This window comes from Akebia trifoliata, chromosome 16, assembly GCF_017979445.1.
Source record: "Akebia trifoliata isolate Shusen 1 chromosome 16, ASM1797944v1, whole genome shotgun sequence".
NCBI lineage: Eukaryota > Viridiplantae > Streptophyta > Magnoliopsida > Ranunculales > Lardizabalaceae > Akebia > Akebia trifoliata.
Window position 1 is genome coordinate 4,640,239 of NC_141390.1, and position 22,784 is coordinate 4,663,022.

The window sequence follows — 22,784 nt, forward strand, 5'->3', positions numbered from 1 at the left end:
CATCAAAAGTTGATCACAGGGAATTCCTAATAAAAATACGTGACAAGAGTACGACAAAATATGTGGACTCATAAAATGGAGATGAAAACATAGTTGTGAGGCCACGTCTGATGATAGAAGTAGATTTCAAAGAGTTGAGACCCCTGTAACGACAGTTAAGTACAGTTCTGAATTTTCCCCGTCTAATCGAATTCAAAATCTATATAAACCACCGTGCGTCGTCAATCATATCTAACGACCCTCTGTCATCATACTCAACCAACGTCACTCTCTCAAGGGACCCAAAGAAGTAAGGGAAACCCTAAAGATATTTTTCTTTGCACCTATCATCTTCAATTTATTTTAATTCTTTTTCACTTGAACAAATAGTTAAATTCTCGAATTTTAATAAATAAATAAAAAAAAATTTCGACAATTCGAGTACCCAATAAAAAAAAATCAAATTTTTTTTTAATAAATAAGACATTAAAAAAAACGGCACTTAAAGTGCCGATTTTTATTTATTTATAATAATAACGTCATGAATAGCCCCTCTCATTTCATCTTGTTGTTCCTCTGACGCCCTAACCCTTCCATTTTTTTTCTTCTCCCTCACTTTCCTAAACCACACCGCAGCCATTTTTCGTCTTCTCCTCCATTCTAGAACGAGCAGCCACTCGATTTCGAGTTCGTCTTCTCCATAACTTCAATGTTGTGATTTCGTCTTCTCTAAAGCTGAAATGTAAGACAAATCTTCATTTCCTTTTCCTTTTTGTTCAATTTTTCTGTAATCTTAGATTGTGTTTGATAACAGTTCTGAAGTCTGAATGGAGGTGGTCCACCGTTCAAATTCAGACTTCAGCTTTGTTAAAGATGTTTGTTAAATTTCAGATTTCAGAAAAAGAGGTCGATTTCAGCGGAAAAAATTCAGCGATAGAAAGTCGCTGGAGGATACTTCTGATTTCTTAAAAAAATATTTTTACCTAAAATACCCTTATAAAAAAATATATTTCTATTTATTATCCCTTATAAAAAAAACGTTAAACCCTTACCTCCTCTCTCTTCTTCATCTCCTTCCTCTCCAACTCGGCCGTCAAGACCTACGCAGGTATGTGCATCTACCACCACTCTATTATTCTTTCTTGATTAATCACACCATGTGAATCTAATATTGAGAAAACCAAATCAAAAAAGAATTGATTCAGATTTTTTACCATGTAGTTTCAGATTTTTTTAACCATATTTCCAGATTTTTTAATCAATGTTTATTGGAAAACAATCCAAAAAGAAGTGATTCAAATTTTTTAACCATAATTTCATATTTTTTTAACCATAACCATAGTTTCAGATTTTTCAATCATATAGTTTCAAATTTTTTAACCATTGTTTATTGGAAAACAATCTAAAAAGTATTGTTTCAAATTTTTTAACCATAGTTTCAGATTTTTTAACCATAGTTTTAGATTTTTTAACCAGTATTTATTGGAAAACAATCCAAAAAGAATTGGTTCAAATTTTTTAACCATAGTTTCAGATTTTTTAACCATAACCATAGTTTTAGATTTTTTTAATCATAGTTTCAGATTTTTTAACCATAGTTTTAGATTTTTTAACCAGTATTTATTGGAAAACAATCCAAAAAGAATTGGTTCAGATTTTTTAACCATAACCATAATTTCAGATTTTTTAATCATAGTTTCAGATTTTTTAACCATAACCATAGTTTCAGGTTTTGTAACCATAGTTTTAGATTTTTTAACCAATGTTTATTGGAAAACAATCCAAAAAGAATTGATTCAAATTTTTTAACCACAGTTTCAGATTTTTTTAACCATAACCATAGTTTCAGATTTTTTAACCATAACCATAGTTTTAGATTTTTTAATCATAGTTTCAGATTTTTTAACCAGTATTTATTGGAAAATAATCAAAAAAGAATTGGTTCAAAATTTTTAACCATAGTTTCAGATTTTTTAACCATAACCATAGTTTTAGATTTTTTTAATCATAGTTTCAGATTTTTTAACCATAGTTTTAGATTTTTTAACCATAACCATAATTTCAGATTTTTTAATCATAGTTTCAGATTTTTTAACCATAACCATAGTTTCAGGTTTTGTAACCATAGTTTTAGATTTTTTAACCAGTGTTTATTGGAAAAACAAACATATTGGGCTGCGTGCCATACATAGAAAACATATGTGTTTTCTTAATATATGGGTGAAAATCATCTATGATAATGTGCATGTCTATTATTGTGATTCTTCCTATATTCCAATATCATTATTTGTTGAGACCACCATGTTAAAGTTTACACTCCTCACATATATAAATTAATCTTGAAATTTGAATATTATTGGGATTCTTCCTATATTCCAATATCTATTATTTGTTGAGATCATCATGTTAAAGTTTGAACTCCCCACATATATAAATTTACGATGAAAAATTAAAACAAAGATCCATTAAAAATAAAAATCTTCTAAGATTTGTAATTGTGAAATAATGAAACAATAACAAAAATCAAAATTTCAACAAAATCCCAAAATTTCAAACAACCAACCGAACCTATTATGGAGAAATCGAATAAAAAGTAGAAATCGAACCCTTTTTAACATCTTTCATTCTTTCTTTTTTGTTTTTCTTCTTGCATAAAGCTCGGTCATTAGATATATTGTTGTGGTATTGGCTCCATTTGATTTATACTTCCATTTCATTGTTATTCATAGATATGGCTCACAAAAATAAAGATAAAGAAAAGAGTGTTGATAGAGCAGACTTTTCTACAGACCAATCGAAAAGGAAACACTTTCTTGAGTTGTGCTTAAGTGAGGTGAACAAGGAAGGGTACAGAGGAGTATCTCTTACCAGTGCTTCATGGAAAAGATTAGAATCTGAATTCAATAAGGCATGGGGAGTGAATTTTAGTCATAAAGTGTTCAAGAATCAATATGATTACTTGAGGGCTGATTACAACATATGGCGAAAACTTGTTGGATTGTCCGGGCATGGACTTAGTGCGGATATCAATACTATAAATTGGCCTCCGCAGAAGTGGGATGATGTCTTAGAGGCAAGTCTCTAATCTTATGTACATATTTTTAACTTGATTAACTAGACTTAGTCTAATTATTTTTATATTATTGTTTGAAATAGAGAATTCCCGAAGCTAAGAAGTTTAGGAACAAACCTCTTGTAGATGCTGAATTGATGATGGGTGTATTTGAAAGTACTCTTTCAAATGGCGATAAAGCATGGAGCCCCTTCTCATCGATCCCACGCCCTATTGTTGATAGCGATGTGAATGGTCCTGAACCTATGGAGTACACAAATTTGGACGCTGAAGACACTTATGGTGACTCATTTTTAGGAGAAGGGGATACATACTTCCAAGGTGTAAGTGTGGAAGGCACCCCTAATACCCCACTTGAAGAGAATACATCACAAGGTCCGATGAAGAAGAAACGTAGGAATTCGAATAGTGGTGACACTATTGAAAAAAACTTGGAAAGGCTTATTAATGTCATCGAAGAACAGATTAATAAAGAAGAGGCTAACAAGGGACCTTGTTTTAAAGATGTGAATGAAGTTATGAAGGATTTGAAGAACTTAGGAGTGATAAGTATTCATACTTATCATGTTGCTATATTGAAATTTGCACAACTACCGAAATTGGAATACGCATTTATGGACTTGGATAATGAAGCAGAGAGGGTTCAATTTTTGGAGTTTATTGTAAATAATTAGTTGAAGTCAAACATTTTTTTAATAAAAATCAATGATGTATTGGTTATTTTGATATTTTGATATTTTTGGATAGTTACTGTGGATGGTTATTTTTAAATTTTGATATTTTTTTATAGTTAATATAGATGATTTTTTTGGAGTTATTATCATTGATGATATTATGAAATTTTTGATTGTTTAATTGGAATTATTATCTTGTTACCTAATCGAATATGCATGTTTTAACTTACTAAATAAATTGCATGTTTGAAAAATCTTTTTTTACAGCTTCAATTAATACTAACTTTTTTTAATTTTTCATTGTGTTTAGTGATAATGACGCCAAAACAATGGTTGTTGATGAGATTGGTAACATTACTTTTTATGCTTAAACTTAAAAATCGTATGAATGTTCGACAAAGGTTGTGCACATCATCACTTTCTGGCAAAGCATATGTGCGAGAACTTTTGGAAGGATCTTCAACACAAATGTACGAGATATTTAGGATGGAGAAGAATGCTTTTGTACAATTATGTCAATATTTTCGAGATAAAAATTGGTTAAATGATAGTAGATATATAGACATAGAAGAGAAAATGACAATGTTTTTTATGACAATATGTCATAATTGTCGGAATCGATTAGTAAAATATCGATTCCAACATTCTGGAGAAACCGTAAGTAGGTATTTTCATGAAGTGTTGGATGCAATGATACAGTTTGCACGAGAGATAATAGTCCCCCCAGCATTTGACAAGCCAATGGAAGAAATTCGATCTCATGTACATTTGAGAGAAGGGCCATTTAAGGGTGCTGTCGGTGCATTAGATGACACACTAATTGATGCGCACATTCCGCTTGATCAACAAGTCCCATTTAGAGGAAGGGGACAGGGAAAATGTTTTCAAAATGTAATGGCGGTGTGTGATTTTGATATGAAGTTCATATATGTGATGGCTGGATGGGAAGGAATTGCACATGACTCGAGGGTATTAAATGAAACACTGCGTAACCCGATTAACAATTTTCCAATACCTCCTCTAGGTATGTATTTTCAAATTATATTTTTGAAATTAATCTTATAATCAATAATATAAATTTTACATATGTTTTATATTTGTTGCAGATATGTATTATTTATGCGACGCTGCATACACGCACACTAGAGGTTTTATGACTCCATATCGTAACACACGCTATTGGCTAAGAACATATCGAGGAACGCGTGCAATGGGTAGAAAGGAGAAATTTAATCATGCACACGCTCGATTAAGGAATGTCATTGAGAGGACCTTTGGTGTATGGAAAAAAAGATTCCCAATTTTGAACAGAATGCCTTCATATGATTATCACACTCAACGGGACATTGTTATTGCATGCATGGCAATACACAATTTCTTACGTCGTGTTTCTCTCCATGATGAGTTGTTTCAACAATATGAAGTTGATGTCGACGAAAAGAGTAATTCTTTAGTAGAATCCGAACCATCACATGATCCACCATGTTATAATGACATATTCTCATCGCAAGCACAAGCTGATATGATCACTTTACGTGATCAAATTGCAATTCAACTAGAAAATGAATGATTGTTTATTGTTTGAGTATTACTTTGTTAGAATGTAATTTCTCAAGTATGAATTCAATTTAAAAACAATACTTTTGGATTATTTAATTTGAAATATGTTGATAGTTTCATTATGCGTAACATGTTATGGTTTTTGGTAAAAACAATTTATTAGAATTATAAAAGGGTAATGTTGTCAAAATGACCATTATGTTTTAAAATTCTATTTGTAACCAGAAGCTCTTAAAAGTTATAAACAAACAACTTTTCCAGAATAAGATTCCAGATTTCAGATTTCAGACTTCAGATTTCAGACTTCAGACTTCAAACTTCAGACTTCAGAAGTGTTACCAAACATACCCTTATTGAAATCACATAGATCTGATTACACATTAAATAATCTGGTACTGCTCTATTTTTCCTCGATCTTTGTAGTAAAATATCTTCAATTAGTACTTGAAAATTATGGAATTTTTATTTGGTCAATCTATAAATCTGGATAAGATAGGTGGAAAATTTCTTTCCAAATAGACCATCTGAGTTAACAATGTTATTCCAAGGACCGATCCATCAAGACTTTCATGGATACCCAATATACCACAACGCCATTTGTACACAATCCTTCCATCGGTTAGGTACAGTAATTCCCTTTTATTGTATTGCATATATGAAAGAAGTTCTATGAAAATTCCATGGATTCTTCCATCAATAAGGATTACCCTACACATCATTTTGGTTCATTTCACATGATTTGGGATGTTTTACCAAAACAGTATACTATATCATGTATTGAAAACCAGGTTTTCAATTGACAGGAAATGATTGCTCATTTTGTGGCCGCAAATCATCCATATTTAGCTTGTATCGGCTGCTCATGCTGCTATTGCCTACTCTAACTTTTTGATTTGAGGATTTGTAGGAGAGGAAAAAGAGTACATATAACACTTGGATGGGTTTCTTTTCATTTTTGAATCTGATTAACATGTACTTTGTACACCCTTTTTGTCATTTTGGATGGGAAGTGAAGCATGTTTGTTGACAGAGACTTTAGGTGCACACCTTTTTTTTTTTTAATTAGAAGTTGAGAGGAAACTAATTAATGGTTCTCTCTTGTTATTGAATTTGATGGTTGAAGAGGAATACTTTGCAAGAGCACGACCACAATTATGCCCTTTAAATTAAAATCACAGTATCTGATTCAATAATCAATTTTTCCTAGACCTTTGACAAATCTTGAAGCTACATTTTTTTCCAGATCATATCTACTGGACAGGACTTCTGAAGCTACATTTTAGAGAATGTCGAATAGTATTCCATAGGTGTCCATTGATATAATATAATTTCACACTAGTTTTTTGAAGAAAATTGACTAGATGGAAAGGCATGCCAAAGCAGTCTATCCATGGGAATAAATAATAGTTGGGGGGCCAATAGCAAGTCTCTAAATATAATTCAGAAATCAATTTACATGTTAGTAAGTGAGCAATTTACATCCACATCCAAAAAACTATTATTAAAAAGAACCCTATGACCCGAAGAATAAATCAACAAGAACACAAGAATCTCACAAGACACAAGATATACGTGGTTGGGTCAATGCATTGACCTACGTCCACGGGCGAAAATGACGATTTCACTATGATAACCAAAGAAAAAAATTAGGTTACAATTTCTCTCCGCCTCTCGTATATCTCTCTTACCCTTTTAAGGTTTCATCTTTTACCCTTTATATACTTAGGGTTACAGAGAGGTTAAACGGGTCGGATCCAAATCCAAACCAAATGGGCCCAATATTTTACCCGAGAGAGAAGCCCCGGGGACCCAAGGTAATGGTGGGGAAACCCCACATATTACCAATAAAATGCGTCATATGGGTTGTTAACATATCATCAAAAGATCCGGGTTGAATCCACGACAACTCTCCATATACAAGAATACAAGACATAACCCAACAAATCTCCACCTTGGCTTCAATTCCAAAAAAAGAAACCGTTTTCGCCTTGCCCTACTAGGGCCTCAAGAACTACAAACATCTATCAAGTTCAGGTTGTCCCTAAACTTGATACTTGGGATGACCTTAGTCATTAAATCTGCTGGATTATTCGTTGTATCATTCTTTTTCATTACAATAGCATCTTGAGCAACTACATCTTGGATGAAGTGCAATCTAACATCAATATGCTTGGTCCTCTTATGATACATTTGATTTTTGGTCAAATATATGACTTTGGCTATTACAAAATACCATAGTAATACCTTGTTCCAAACCCAAATCAGTTGCCAAGCCCTGCAACCATATTTCCTCCTTTATTGCCTGTGTAGTTGTCATATACTTAGCCTCTATGGTAGACAATGCGACTGTTGACTCAAAGTTGCCTTCCAACTGATGGTACTACCACAAAGAGTGAAAACGTAACCCGTCAAAGATCTCCTCCTGTCTAGATCACCAGTATAATCAAAATCGACATACCCAACAATACTCTCAGAAGTGTTATTGCTTTTATCATATAGCAAACCAACTCCTATAGTACCCTTTAAGTACCTCAGTATCCATTTGACTATTTGCCAATGGATCTTCTCAGGTTTATCCATTTATCTGCCGACTACATTAATTGCATGTAAAATATCAAGCCTAGTACAAACCATGGCATACATAACACTGCCAATAACACTAGCATAAGGAAGATGAGACATGTGTTCCACCTCCTCCTCTGTTTGCGGGGACATCTGAGCTGAGAGTCTAAAGTGAGCTGTTAGAGGGGTACTTACAGACTTAGACTCTTGCATCCAAAAGCAATCCAACACTCTTTCAATGTATTTTATTTGTGATACATATAATCTACCCGCTCCTCTATTCTTATGAATCTTCATACCCAAAATCTTCTTTGCAGCCCCTAAGTTTTTCATCTCAAACTCATTGCTGAGTTGAGCCTTCAGCGTCCTAATTTTAGATGTATCTTTGCATGCAATCAACATGTCATCTACATATAACAGTAAGTACAGAAACGAGCCATTTGTGAGCCTCCGATGATAAATACAACTGTTGTACTTACTTTTCTTATAGTTGTTTTCTACCATAAAAGAATCAAATGTCTTATGCCACTGTCTAGGAGTTTGGTTCAAGCCATATAAAGATTTTTTCAACAAACACATAATCTTCCTTCCCCTGAATAATGAATCCCTCTGGCTGATGCATAGAAATCTTCTATTCTAACTTACCATGTAGAAAAATAGTCTTTACATCAAGTTGTTCAAGCTCTAAATTGTATAAGGCAACCATGGCAAGGAGTACTGTGATAGAAGTATGTTTCACCACAGGCGAGAAAACCTCAGTGAAATCCATACCTTCCCGCTGCGTATACCCCTTTGCCACCAATCGTGCTTTGAACCTAGCATCTTCAACACCTAGAATTCCTTCATTTTTCTTGAAAACCTATTTGAATCCCACAATCTTTTGACCCTTTGACTTCTCAACAATCTCCCATGTTGGTTCTTGTGAAGAGACTCGATTTCCTCGATCATGACAACACACCACTGTGTTGGTTCCTCACATGTGATGGCCTCTTGATAGGTACATGGCCCCTCATCATCCATAGTCTCTGTCACACTATGTGCATTAGCCACCAAATCTGCATGAGCAAATATTTGAGGTGGCCTAACTCGCCTCATTTGTCAGTCTCTAGCCAAGTTGTACTGTTGTAACTGAACCTCATCCCCAATTGTAGGATCCTATCGTGATTTTTCATCCTTTTGTTCTAGATCATCTGTACCATTATTTTTCAAAATAGGAGCTTTTAGCTCCACCTGTTCAACGACACCACGAGGTCTCTCAGTGTCGAGTATCTCCTTCGCACTGAACATGACAGACTCATCGAATGTCACATCCTTACTGATAAGAAACTTTCCATGTTGCATCTGGGCACCACAATCTATAACCTTTCACTCCAGCCTGATATTCAAGAAATATGCATGTCTTTGCCCTCGGTTCAAACTTACTATCATTTACATGAGTATATGCTCAACATCCAAATATCCTCAACCCAGAATATGTAGTAGGAGACCCCGATCACACCTCCTCTGGAGTTTTGAACTCAATAGCATTGTTAGGAGACCTGTTCATTAGATAACAAGTTGTGTTAACAGCTTCAACCAAAAATTGTTTTGGCAAACTAGAAGTTGATTGCATACATCACGCCCTTTCCAATAGAGTCCTGTTCATTCGTTCTGCAATCCTATTCTGTTGTGGTGTCTTCCGTACTGTGTGATGCCGCACAATACCCTCATTTTTATAAAACTTGTCTAACTCTCCAGAGTAAAATTTCAAACTATTATCAGTCCTCAATCTCTTGATTTGTTTTCCAGTTTGTTTTTCTATCAGTGTCTTCCATTGCTTGAATTTGACAAAACCTTCATATTTGCTCTTCAAAATAAATATCCAGAATTTCCTCGAAAAATCATTGATGAACGTCAACATTTATTTGCATCCATCATGTGACACAATCGCAAGTGGACCCTATAAATCAGAATGGATATAATCCTCAGTACCCTTGGTTTTGTGAATACTCGTATTGAACTTTACTCTGCACTGCTTCCCAAAAACACAATGCTCACAGAAGCTTAATTTTTCAATTTTCTTCCCGTCAAGCAAATCCTGTTTGCTCAATATTGTCATCCCTCTCTTGCTCATATGCCCGAGGCGCATATGCCACAATCTGGTGGTGTCTAAATCTATTGTTGATATTGACGCCATACCTGTAATTATCTCTGTCCTTGCAATGCGTACAACCCATTCTTCTTCAGCCCTTTCATTACCACAAGAGCACCTTTAGAAATCCGAATAACTCCATCCCCTTCCTTGTAACAACAGCCATTTGAGTCTAGTATACCCAAGGAAATCGAATTTTTCTTCAATTCTGGAAGATGCTTGACATCTGATAATGTCCTCACAATACCGTCAAACATCTTCACCCGAACTATGCCTATCCCCACTACCTTACAAAACAATATTGTTTTCCATAAGAACTTCACCCCCATCAAAAGGCCGATAGGTTGTGAACCAGTCCTTATTGGGACATATATGATAGGTGCACGCCGAATCAAGAATCCTCTTCTCACTGGAGAGATTGGTAGAAACTGAGAGTACATCACCGTTATCACCGTTTCCATCTGCCACTGCTGCATCACCAGCAGCATGGTCATTATCATTTTGTTTTCCCTTCCTTTTATGCTCCGGACAATCTCTTTTAAAATGTCTTTCTTGAGGACAATTGAAACACTTTAACTTTCTAGTCTTTGATTTTGATCTAAACTGTCATCTTCCATTATGGTTTCCTTTATGATTTGATCTCCCCCTAACGAACAAACCTTTGCCTGGGCTTTCTGTAATTCTATCTACTTTCTTCTTCAAATCCTTAGAATTTAAAGCAGATTTAATCTCATCAATCGAAATAGTAGTTTTACCATACATTAGGGTGTCAACGAAATTCTCATACGAGGGTGGTAGAGAACAAACCAAAAGTATGGCCTGATCTTCTTCATCAATTTTAACACCAACATTCTTTAAATCCAAAAGAATACTATTATATTCATCAAGATGATCAGGAATAGAAGTACATTCTCACATCCATAGGATGTAAAATCATTTCTTTAGATACCACCGATTTGTGAGAGATTTTGTTATGTATCGAGTTTTTAGCTTTGTCCATAGTAAATTTGCCGTGTTTGAACTATTGACTTCTTGCAAGACTTCATTCCTCAAAGACAATAGAATTGCACTGTCTGCCTTCTCCATAATCTCCTCTTTCTGTTCTGGTTTCAATGATTCAGGCAAATTATCACTTCCCAATAGCGCCATATATAAATCTTGCTGAACAAGCAAAACTTTCATCCGAACTCGCCATAGATTAAAATTGTTCCTTCCATTGAATTTCTCGACATCATAGTTTGCAGTCATAACTCTGATACCAGTTTGTTAGAAAGAACCTTATGATCTGAAGTATAAATCAATAAGAACACAAGAATCTCACAAGACACAAGATATACGTGGTTTGGTCAAAGCATTGACCTACGTTTACGGGCGAAAACGGCGATTTCACTAAGATAACCAAAGAAAAAAGTAGGTTACACTCTCTCTGCCTCTCGTATATCTCTTTTACCATTTTTGGGTTTCATCTCTTACTCTTTATGTACTTAGGGTTACAAAGAGGTCAAACGGGTCGGATCCAAATCTAAACCAAATGGGCCAGATATTTTACCCAGGGGCGATGCCCTCGGATCCCAGGTAATGGTGGGGAAACCCTTCATTTTACCAATTAAACGTGTCATACGGGTCGTTAACAGATCATCAAAAGATCTGGGTTGAATCCACGACAACTCTCCATATACAAGAATAGAAGACATAACCCAACAACTATATTTGCACATCTTCAAACATTACAGAGATCTATTCTAGCCCTTAATTTCTAATTTATCTAATTTTTCTTTCTAATTATTACAGCGATCTACAATATTGTCACAAAGGTCTTCAATATCTTTTTTTTTTCTCTCAGTTAGTTCTTTTCCTTTTTCTACATCTATTGATATTGTAGTCTTTCCCACATGAAAAAACCGCATTCATTTTTTCTTGATTAGAAAAAGATTCATATAAGACATAATTTAACAAAAAAAACTTTAAAATACATGTTGATTTAGTACAAACTTAAATTAAATTAATTTAAACTTTAAATTAAAGTTAAACTTACAGTTGATTTAGGACAACAATAAAAAAATTTCCCTTTATTTCCATTTTTGGTGGATGTGGTAGTTATTAATTTGCAAGTTCCGCACCCACATCTACACCATTGTAGTTTATCAATCCAAATCCAATATCCACATCCATTGTCATCAACATATTCACCACTATCAAATCCAAATTCAGTTTTATAATTTAAAGAAAAAGATAATCATAAAACACTAAATATGTGGCCTCTTTCAAGTTTGTATCCATTAACAATGATTGATGCTGTCGATTTTCTCTGACATCCAACTTAGCGTAATTATGTGGGAGAGTTCTATTGAGGTACACTATTAATTTTCAAATAAGTTTTGCATGGATGTAATGAATCCACATGTCAACAAGGTTGGCTTAGTAATGTGTACATCTGATTAAAGGAGACCATAGACACCATCCTCACCAAAAATCAGCTCATTCTGAAACTTCTAACGCATATAGGACAAAAACCATTGGCTAAGGTGTGGGTGCCCTAGCTAAATTGCTAGGCACAAAAACACATGCCCAAATGATCAAACTTACCAAGATTTTAATCAATGGACCCAAATGGATTGCTACGTTGGAAAAATTACAGCACAATCTTCTAAAATTCATTCTCTTTGAAAATGGATTGACCCACCAGTCGGATCGCTTTGGATGGATCAACTTGGTCAATCATACTTGTCAATGACGGGTCCGGTTTTCAAAACATTGGTTTGGAGACAGAAATTGTCTGATTTTTTCTGTATATTTTGAATGAAAACAGTGTGACTCGGAATTACTTTGAGAAGCTGGTCCGAGCACTGGAGAATGGTCTATCAGATGTGGACTCACACGGTGCATGCAGCAGGGCTGCCATTTCCGAGAGTTTGGGTGGTGGTAGGGGCAATGGCACAACCACTACGTGAAAATTCCGAATTTTAATCAAAAAATTTGTTGGGCCTGGCCCGACGAATTTTAAACCTCAAAAACCATGGCCTGTGAACCACGTTTCCGGTCTCACTCTCAGTCTCTCTCTCTCTCTCGATCTCCTCTCTTTCTCACTCTCTCACTCACTGTATCTCATTCTCTCTTGTCTCTCACTGTACTCTCGATCTCCTCTCTCTCTCTCTCACTGTATCTCGTTCTCTCTGTCTCTCACTGTACTCTCGAACGACCTAGCTCTTTCTCTCTCTCTCTCTCGATTGATCGATCTCTCCATCTCTCTCTCTCTCGATCGATCGTCTTCTCCATCTCTCTCTCTCGATCTTATATTCCCCTCTATCTGATCGATCGATCGATATCTCGATCTATCTCCCTCGATAGATCTCATCTCCCACTCTATTTGATCGATCGATCTCAATCTCGATCTGATCCTCGTTCTCTCTGTATCTCATCGCTACCTATCTTTGATAGCTCGAAGTGACCTATCGACTTTAGTCCGCAGAGGTTTGTCTCTCCTCCATTGACAAATCCCTCCAAATCTCTTCTCTGTTTGATCTCAAGATTAGGTTTAGGGTTTCATATTTTTTGAAGTTCGTTAATAGAGGTATCAACCTGTTTCTGGTTTCTCCTGCAGTGGTTGTCCATCTGAGGGCAATTGGAGATGTTCCGATACTTAAGCAAGCCAAGTTCAAGGTATTTATTCTTCCTTTCCAAGTTCATATTTATCTATATACCATCATGATTCATGATTGAGGTTTACTTTTGCTTCCAATTTTCTTAAACTGTCTGAGAATTGGGGATGTTTGAACTTAATTTTTGGAACCCTAGAATCATTTATTTCTCAATTTGATAGTTGCAAGTTGTAACAATAAAAAACCCTGGATAGATTCCAACAAAGTTTCATTATTCACTTTAATTCTGAAGAAAATTTTAGAACGCTTACCTTGATTAGATTAAAAAAACAGTTAATTAATCCGATTATGGCAATTAGCTGATCAGTTTAAATTGATCTTGAAAATCTTCCAGACTGGATCATTAGAAATTTCATTAATAATGTGCCTATGCCTGCTAATAACTATTGGATTGGTAGATAGCGGGATCAGACAAGTTTGCCAAAGTAATTGAATTTCTTCGCCGAAAAATTCATAGACACATTGGTACTGTTTTTTTTTTTCTCTCTTTTGTTTTTCTTGGAAATGTAGCATAGTACCAATCACATATTCTGATCTCAACGAATTAATTTATGGTATTAATTTACATGGGGTTTATGTGATCAATGCACAAAACTATGTTCCTGGTAGCGTGTTGGTTGGACAACGAGTATTCAATCTTTACTTAACCACTGCAAATATATGAGCATAACCTCTTTGAGCTTTCATCTTTGACCCAAAATAAATTCTCATAGAATTTTCTTAGATTAGGATTGAGTTTTTGGGCCTTCGGATCGATTTATTCTTTGTCCTTGTTATTGGAGTTTTGGGTCTTGTCTTGTTTGTAGAGGTTGTTAATGGAGTTTTGTTTGTTCAAATTTCTGTCCAAGCTCATAGATCTAAATATTCATGGGTGAGTAATTATTTATTTTGCACATTCAAAAAGTAGGGAAATACATATCTCTTATTTAAAATGTAGATAGATAGCTGAAACTGTTCTACATAGAAAAAGGTACATTTATTTATCAATCTCAATTTATGCAACTTTATTTAAGTTCATTGAGTCCAAAACCACTTAGGCTAGCATAATTTTTTTTTTGATCTCGGCCTTAGTTTTCACTTGAAGATGGAAGTGATGATCCAACTTCCATCAAGAGGTTTGTTTTTTTTTATTTAGATGAGTGGTTTTGTGAATAGATGCAGTTTCTTTCTAGAGACATCTTATTTTAAAATGAGAAGGAAAATATGAAGAGAGCATTTTAAAAAGCGAGGAATAAATAAAAAGTTTGTTGGTTTCATTGAGATTATTGTGTATTTGGAAGGGACAAAAGAATATTTAGAAATGAAGTTGCATTTCGAGCAAATATTGTTAATTGAGTTAATTGGTTGTGTTCTTCCTTTTAGTTCTATCTATAGCCATGTCTTTCAGTAAAATAGAGTGGACTTTGATGGTGTGAAATTTTCTTTTTTGGGAAGGCAAGAAAATAGAGAAGTTGCATTCTAATACAATTGATATCTCCACCTATTTATGTGTATTCAGGTCCCTGTCAACCCATATGAAAAAGCCAAGAAGATGGCTGAAGACATCATCCTGGATTTCTCGAGCAATTCCGACATGGCTGTCATGATATTAAGGCTGGGTGATTTGGAAACATAATACTTATATATTTGTCTCACTTGAGTGATGTCATACTCAATTTTCTTTTAACCATTGAAAGAAATAAAATAAAAGAAAAGAAAATCATATTCTACTTTGAATTGGCCTACATCCTACTTGGTCAAAGCAAAACGGATTCATTCGCATGCTTGAAAACCGTATCTGGTGTGAACATTTCCATTTTGTTTGGTCTTAGTTAGGTATGTTTTGCAGTTACTGATCTCAAGTACCTCCAAAACCCTTGAGAGGTCTCACAGACCAAAACACTAAATAACCTAAAAATCAAGACTTTTATTGCGAGTCCTTGCCTACTCTGATCTATATGCTTCTAAGTAAATAAACAGAGGTTATTGAAAGATGGTTGCATATAATCTTCTCTTTTTCTAAAATAAGCCACTATTCTATTTGATAATGCACGATATATGCTGTCGAAACTTGAAAGATCTCTGGATTAGCAGAATTACTTGGTCATTTTACGCAAGGAGACTAATTTCAGTGTATGCAAATTTGTTAGATACTTTAATGTGATCGGATCCGATCCAGAAGGAAGATTAGGGGAAGCTCCCAGACCTGAACTGCACAATTCTTTATTAGACAATGCCTCCTTTTGATTCTGATTTTCTTTGGGTGTTATTTATCTTGGGTGGGCAGGTCGAGAAAGCTCATAATGCTGATCTTCACTATGTTGATTGGAACCCTCATGATGTAAACCTTATTCTAACTGGGTATGGGATAATTTTCTTGGCTTATCTCTTTCTTATGATTGCATTGTTATTCTGTATTGATGCTTGGATTTTCACCTCCTTTCTTTTGTAACTGAAAATTTATTTATTATTCAGTGGTGTCCGGACAGATCGTCTGTTTTTGGCAGTACTGCAGAGGATGGTCTCTTAAATATTTGGGATCATGATAAGGTATAGCAATCTATAGACATGTAACAACCTTTCCCCATCTGATTGTGTTCAAGGGTACAAGTTTATCTTGAAAATCAACACAATCATGAAACAAACAATGTCCCCCCTTTATATTTCAAAATTAAAATTAAAATTACTTCTTGTGTTCCAGTTCAGTAAAAAGAAAGAACGTGTTGGAACAAGGATGATGCCATATACTCCAGGCTTACTCTTCCAACATGCTGGCCACAGGTACGAAAAAACGAACCTCGTTCCTTAATATCTTCTAGTATAGAATTTGGTGATGTTTTAAGTTTGCGGAGGGGGCACATTACATAATTTCATATATGTCATGGACATGCGATGTTTATCTTCTGATGGAGTTCGTCCTGCTTTTCTTTGTTGACCAAATATTAACTATTTGGTGTATGCATGTAGGGATAAAGTGTATGAAACCATAGGTTGTGCGAGTCTAATTGTGTGCATGGATTTAGTTATACCATTGCTGCATTTATAGTTTATGGTACTTTGTATGTTATATTTTAACATCATTATAAATACTACCACTTTTGAATTAATGGGTAAAAATGGGCAAATGGCCTTGCAGATTGGCAAGTGGGCGCAGGACAGACTGATGGAATCAGATCAGTAACTAGATTTTACCCAAAAGAGACTTTTAATTCTAATGGTATTCATTGGGACTAACCTTCGTATAAATTTACTTTTATTGATTCCCTCAAATTTGGTTTCAGTTTTAATATACTCATGCATGACTAACCTTCGTATAAATTTATCAAATCTGATGGCTGGGGTCACTATCAAGTATCAAGTCAAGATATGGGTAAGAATTGGCCCAAAACTGTGAACCACTTGGCTACATTTGGTTGGTCATAACAAGTGACCAAGTATTTATGACCAACACATCAAGTTTTCTCCTTTATAATTAGGCAACTAAGTATTCAGATTGATATTCTGAATTTTCTAACTTATTTTTCACTTGCTTTCCAACACTATCTAGTCTCCACAACCCACATCAAGTAAGTGCTTCATCTTAAATTTATTCAAATGAAATATCTCAAGGATTTATAATTTTAACAATGGAAAACATGATTGGAACAATTGACATTTTTACTTAATTGCCTATTTGGAGATATTCCTAGCTATTTTTAGACAGTCTGGAACATTGAATGTTTCCAGGTCCATGTTTTGTGGGGCAATGTTGCAAAGAAAATAACCTGTTTAGTGGAAGGTAATATGCAATCTCAGAGGCAATTGAGCAAGAACGTCAGTGCTCGTGCTCGTGGCTCATGGCTTGTGGGCCCGTAACATTGACTCTTCTGAGAACTAAGATAAAGAATAGTTTGCCCAAGAATAACATGTTTTGAGATTTCTTTTTATATGAAATTTTATTTTTGATTATTTAAATGTTTGTAGTTGAGTTGAACATCTATCGAGTGAATTCTAATTAGTTACGTTTGGAATTTTTGAGAACCCAGTTGTACACCATGCTTCTAGTCTAGCTAACAGTTTACATACCCAGTTGGAATTCTCCCATTCCTTAAAATTTAGTATTTTTGTTCTGTGTTGTGTTCATGCCTCGTATTCAGTTGGTATATGGGGCTTCTTGAGCAACTTTAACTTCTGCTATAGGGCCAATTTTGAATATAAATTCATAATAAACTCATTTTAGGGTTTTTGTTGAGTAAATTTCAATTTTGGCTCATGTAGGTGAGACAGTGATGGTAATTAGTAATCCTGTTTGACACATAAATAGTAAAAAGGATCCCATCTTCCTGTGGAAGTACGCAATTTTGCCAAACCATATAAATTTTATGTCTTGTTCCCTTTACATTTTATTACTTATTTGATTGCTCTCATTGTTTCTTGTGACTAACATTCTACATTTTGGACTACAATGCTAATCTTGATCATTAATCATTCGATTACCCTTCCTTCTGTCTATGGTCTCTCTTTTGGACGTGATAGCATTTTCTCCTTGAGGGAGATCACTTTTGAAGGTTCTTGTGATTTGGACATTCTTGTCACTGAAAGTGATCACTGTGCTTTCCTCAAGAACAACTTATGGAGTGAATAGTAATAAAAATGGAAAAAGTTAAAATAGAGAACTTAATGGCGTCTGTCTGTTCTAACTAACTGATTGCAAATTAGCAAACTAGTAATGCATCTTAACCTAGAAAATAACATAAAGATTGTCTACACTGCTACATATATATACTTTTAACTTTTTCACAGATTTACTTAAATGTGAGGTTTACATTTTTTAGTCTTCCACCAATAAAGTTGCAATTTTGTATACTAATTGTCATTTATTAAACATATGATTGAATATAACTTGATGTTTGGTTTCTAATCAATTTGCAGATCCGAAAGGGCAATGTTGAGGTATTTCCTTTCAATCTTGAGTTCTTTCATGTGTACTATGGAAGCTGTGAATATTTCTGACTTCTGATATTACCATAACATGCAGGGGCTTAATCCATTAATGTTCATCTTTGCATTAGTTGGAAATGGGACGTATGTAACGAGGTGACTCTTCCCTTTCAATTCAACTTCAAATTACAACAATATAGTTGTATATAAAATGATTCCGGTCTTCTATGGATGAAATATATACCAATATATTTTTTGTTTTGTTTTGTTTTCATATCTTTTTGTAGCATTCTTGTGAGCAGCTTGGACTGGTATAAAATCAGACCAAATCTACCATGGCTGGTAGATGCAGGAGGATGTATTCTTCTTGACATTTTTGTATCCTTTTTTTTTTTTTAAGTATATATATTATGCTGATTCCATTTCATTTCTATGGAAATTTAATTATCGAGTCTTGTTTCAGATCTCTATTGTGGGATTTTCAACTCTTCTCGATTGTAAAATAATATATATCTATTTCTATATATATATATATTTAGAAATTTAGTGTGTAAGTGGCAAACAATAATATAGAACCTTAACAGTTTTTCCAGATACTTACTCAGTTCGTCTATTTCCGTAAGCTGAAACCCCGGGATCTTCAGAATAGGCATGGTGAATTTTTACTGCTAGCTTAGTTGATTACAAAGTCAAATTGCAACATTTCTGAGGTTATCTCTCTCTCTCTCTCTCATTATTTACTCCTCGTAAAATTAAAGATGAGTAATGGGCTTTCCATCCTTGTAAAATCAGACACGGTAAAAGGTTGGTCATTTTCAAAGAGGAGAGGAGGTTTACCAAAAATGAATTCTAAAGCAGTCATCTCAAACAACCATATGTCTGACATGGCGACGAAGTCTTCAACCATCTCAAAATCGAACCAATAAAAAGTATCTGATCTAGGAAACAGTGGCAATGTAGGGAAAATCAAAACCTTGAGAAAATAAGAGGACACGATAGAGCAAAGAGAGCTAGAAGAGATGAAAAGCATCACTACCATTTGCTTCTAATTGTATTTTATTTCTAAGCAATTATGTGACTAAATTTCATTTGTTAGTGCCCAATTACTTTTATTAGAGCTTGTTTAATAATGGAATTTCAATATATGATATGAATTTTGAGTTGTTTAGTTTAATTTGGAGCTTGTTTTATGATTTTTTATTTATGTTTTTATTTATTTTTTATTATTTCGTTTATTGTGATTGGTGAATTAGAGGACCGTGCTATTGTTTGTTAAACCTCCAAATTCGGCGGTCATACTGGATTTTTTATATTTTTTTTGAAGTTCATTCTCCAATAATTTGATAGTCCAAGGCCGTAAAAAAAAAAAAATTCTACAAGAGAATATTTGACGGAATGGTCCGTCAAATTTTGAGAAATTTGATGGGCTAAGACCGTCAAATATGGGCTTTTTTCACATAGTGAACCTCCTCCCGATCTATCGGCCCAAGTCAGAGTGTGGATAACTCAACCCATTGGATTTGCGAGTATTGCACCTTCGCCAATGTCAAGTCTTCGACCACTTGCCAGATTTGCCATCAGCACCGGTAAGTGCTCCAGTCTCCGTACTCCTCCACGAAGGTGACTGCAAACCATATTGGGAGACGTTGAATCGGCCTTGCTTTTGGCATTTTCGAGTTAAAATTTCCCGGGGACCCATTACGACCAAGAAGGATATTCATATTATTGGTCAGTCACCTCTGATGCTGCAAATGCAATGAGAAAGCAAGAAAATGGGGATAATAAATAGCAAAAGAGGAAACCAGCCTTACAGTCTTCAATGTTTTGTGTGTTTGACATGATGAAGTGAACACTTGGGAGTGTGTGATAGCTTGCTCTCAAAAAATTTGTATGTGGTGTCTTTATCTATGTTGGGAAGTGGTTCTTGGTTCTGTTACACTGACTATATAAACATATCAGTGGGCACAAATGCGAATGACTCATTTGTAATCTACCTTTGCTAATTAACACCCCTGCTCCCCCCCTTTAAAAAGATGGTTTTTATTGCCTCTTTTAAAACAATCTCATTGTAATGGAAATGGCCTTTTCAGCTGGAACGATTCATCTGTATGCAAGGATGGATCATTAAGCCAAAGAATCATCGGTAACAGCTATAATTGAATATCCAATTATGCAATCATGACTTGTTTTTGTTGATAAGATCTGATTAGAGTTTTCCACGCTTCATCCCATAAAGATGAGGGTTTTTTATGCATGTGTTTCCGATTTACGCGTATCTTGGTAACACATATCTTGGAGATACTTATTCCGAGGATAAATCTCAACCATTTGATTATGGTGTTTGAACGGTTTGGATATCATGTGTTTTTTCAATGTCTTTCTTCCCATTGCTGATGATTGAAGCCTTCCCTATCATTTAAAGTTAAATGCATGTTACATAAATTGTGAGCAATTCTCCTGATCACCCACTCCTCAAGGTTCGTTCTATGACAAATGACTGATTTCTAATCATTGGTTGATCTTCCGCTCCTCTTTTACATCATGATGGTTGAAACAACTTGAGTTCTAGAGACATTGGTGTGGTGGCAATCAGGTCAATGAGCAAATAAGTTGCAGAACAAAGTAAATATTGAGAAGATGAGAGAGTTCAAAATCCTTTAATAGTGGAACACTTGACTTGAGTCTTATGATCGTGTTGTGATGTGGGACAAAAGGGAATTCGGACTGCAAGGGTGAAAACGTTGAAGAATTGTTTGGATGAAGCTTTAGAATGAAATTGATGGAGAATAAGGGCTGACAATGGACAAGATGGTGGGTCATGGACTGATTTGTGAGCTGATTACAGGGGATAAAAAATGAAGTAAAGATGAAGAAAAGGTGGTGGAGACAATGGAGATCTTTGTGGCCGGGAATTGGTCAAGGAAAATAGAAAAATAGAAAATAATAATCAGGAATCACTCAACAACCATAGAAGGGAATCACACCTTCAAAGAGGAGACACTCAACTCCATCACTCCAAAGCTATGGCGTGTAAGTAAGAAAAAAGCTTCCTTTTAATCAAAATCAACAACCACTTTTCCATTTAATTCTCAAGCTTATAAAGAGATTACAAGGAAAATTTCCAGCAACTAGTAATTAAGTTCTCTAGTAAGGACTTGTTCATTTGAGTTTCAGGAGTCAATTTTTTTTTTGTTGCTTTTAAGTCAAAAAAGTCAGATGAATGATGTTTGTTTGGATTTTTTTTTCTCCCCCGGATTTTAACTGAAACCCAAAAGTAGTTCCTAACAGAAGCCACTCAAGAGAGGCTTCTTCAAATGATTTTTGTGAGAAGTCAAAAACATAAAATGACTCAAGTGTATTTACCAAAATACCTTTCATTTTAAATCAAATTTCCAACCAAACTTAATCTTAAAAAAATGAAGGAAATTACTAAAATACCTTCATCTTTACTAAAATACCCTTCATCTTCCAAATTACCCTAGGTTTCCAAGTAAAACTGAAGTTTCAAGAGAGAAGGGATCACTTTCCAAGACAACAACAAAATTCAAGAGATGAGAGAGAGAGAGAGAGAGGTCAAAGTTCTCTAGCATGGGACTTACTCAATGTTTTGGGTCAGGGATTGGCCAAAAGTTGGACCTAATGGGTTTCCTTTTGGATTTAGATCAGAGAGAGATGGATATGGGTTGTAGAGGGTCCATATAGGCTTAGTCTGAATTTGTATAGCTTGGGTGGCCACTACATTTTGGAGTTTGGAGGATCTAAGTGAGCCACGTAGGTGGCACTTTCCTATTGGATATATAGAGAGGTTCATGAGAGGAACCTTGCACTATGTTAAAAAGAAAAGGGTAAATTCATCGAGGTCAATTTAATTTAGCCACATTTGACGGACCTTGGCATAGATTCCATTTTTTCAAGTAGTGTTTGTGGTTGAACCCTTGAGGCTTTAAGATCAAGTGATGCATGAGACCAAATTGAAGGCCAATTTATAGGACCTAAGATCAAACCAATGACTGCTAGGGACTAATTGTCTACCCATGGCCTATGGGAGTATGGGAGTGTAGGGTTCTCCTTGGTCTATTTTCACATATCTCAAGGATTTTTTGATTTCATTGATCAACTTTAATTGATCTCGAGGATCTCTTATTAGAACTTTAATAATCCCGTGCAATGTGTCTTTTTTGATCTTACATAATTTTTCTATTTGAGCCTAACTATGAAGATTTTAGTGTTATAACGAGCAATTGGAT

General features: G+C 34.8%; 2 protein-coding genes across 3 annotated transcripts; both read left to right on the forward strand.

The window, feature by feature from the left end:
* The first annotated feature begins 532 nt into the window (after positions 1–532).
* LOC147382384 (vacuolar lysine transporter YPQ1-like) lies at positions 533–19,669 on the forward strand. 2 transcript variants are annotated; one of them, XM_086427525.1, is made up of 11 exons: positions 12,962–13,450; positions 13,581–13,639; positions 15,905–15,978; positions 16,093–16,167; positions 16,319–16,398; positions 16,754–16,834; positions 18,529–18,549; positions 18,635–18,693; positions 18,825–18,915; positions 19,131–19,247; positions 19,330–19,669. In XM_086427525.1, the coding sequence occupies exons 6-10, from the start codon at positions 16,832–16,834 to the stop codon at positions 19,212–19,214; spliced, it is 258 nt and encodes an 85-aa protein (XP_086283651.1). In that variant the 5' UTR covers positions 12,962–13,450; positions 13,581–13,639; positions 15,905–15,978; positions 16,093–16,167; positions 16,319–16,398; positions 16,754–16,831; the 3' UTR covers positions 19,215–19,247; positions 19,330–19,669. The 2 variants fall into 2 exon arrangements, with proteins under 2 accessions (XP_086283652.1, XP_086283651.1); XM_086427526.1 differs by lacking the exons at positions 12,962–13,450; positions 13,581–13,639 and adding an exon at positions 533–721 and having other exon boundaries at positions 15,137–15,978.
* On the forward strand, positions 2,711–5,296 carry LOC147382385 (uncharacterized). The gene is made up of 4 exons (XM_086428553.1): positions 2,711–3,052; positions 3,136–3,714; positions 4,426–4,750; positions 4,833–5,296. Exons 1-4 carry the CDS (start codon positions 2,711–2,713, stop codon positions 5,294–5,296), a joined length of 1,710 nt encoding a protein of 569 aa, XP_086284679.1.
* Positions 19,670–22,784: the final 3,115 nt, after the last annotated feature.

What these genes read in the sequence shown, in the direction of transcription:
- LOC147382385 (XM_086428553.1), top strand. Translation starts at nt 2,711, where the DNA reads ATGGCTCACAAAAATAAAGATAAAGAAAAGAGTGTTGATAGAGCAGAC. An exon ending in TTCAATTTTTGGAGTTTATT is followed by an intron (nt 3,715 to 4,425) that starts GTAAATAATTAG and finishes GCAATGATACAG; the next exon opens with TTTGCACGAGAGATAATAGT. An exon ending in TTTTCCAATACCTCCTCTAG is followed by an intron (nt 4,751 to 4,832) that starts GTATGTATTTTC and finishes TATTTGTTGCAG; the next exon opens with ATATGTATTATTTATGCGAC.
- LOC147382384 (XM_086427526.1), top strand. An exon ending in AATGGGACGTATGTAACGAG is followed by an intron (nt 18,694 to 18,824) that starts GTGACTCTTCCC and finishes ATCTTTTTGTAG; the next exon opens with CATTCTTGTGAGCAGCTTGG. An exon ending in GTATTCTTCTTGACATTTTT is followed by an intron (nt 18,916 to 19,130) that starts GTATCCTTTTTT and finishes CAGTTTTTCCAG; the next exon opens with ATACTTACTCAGTTCGTCTA.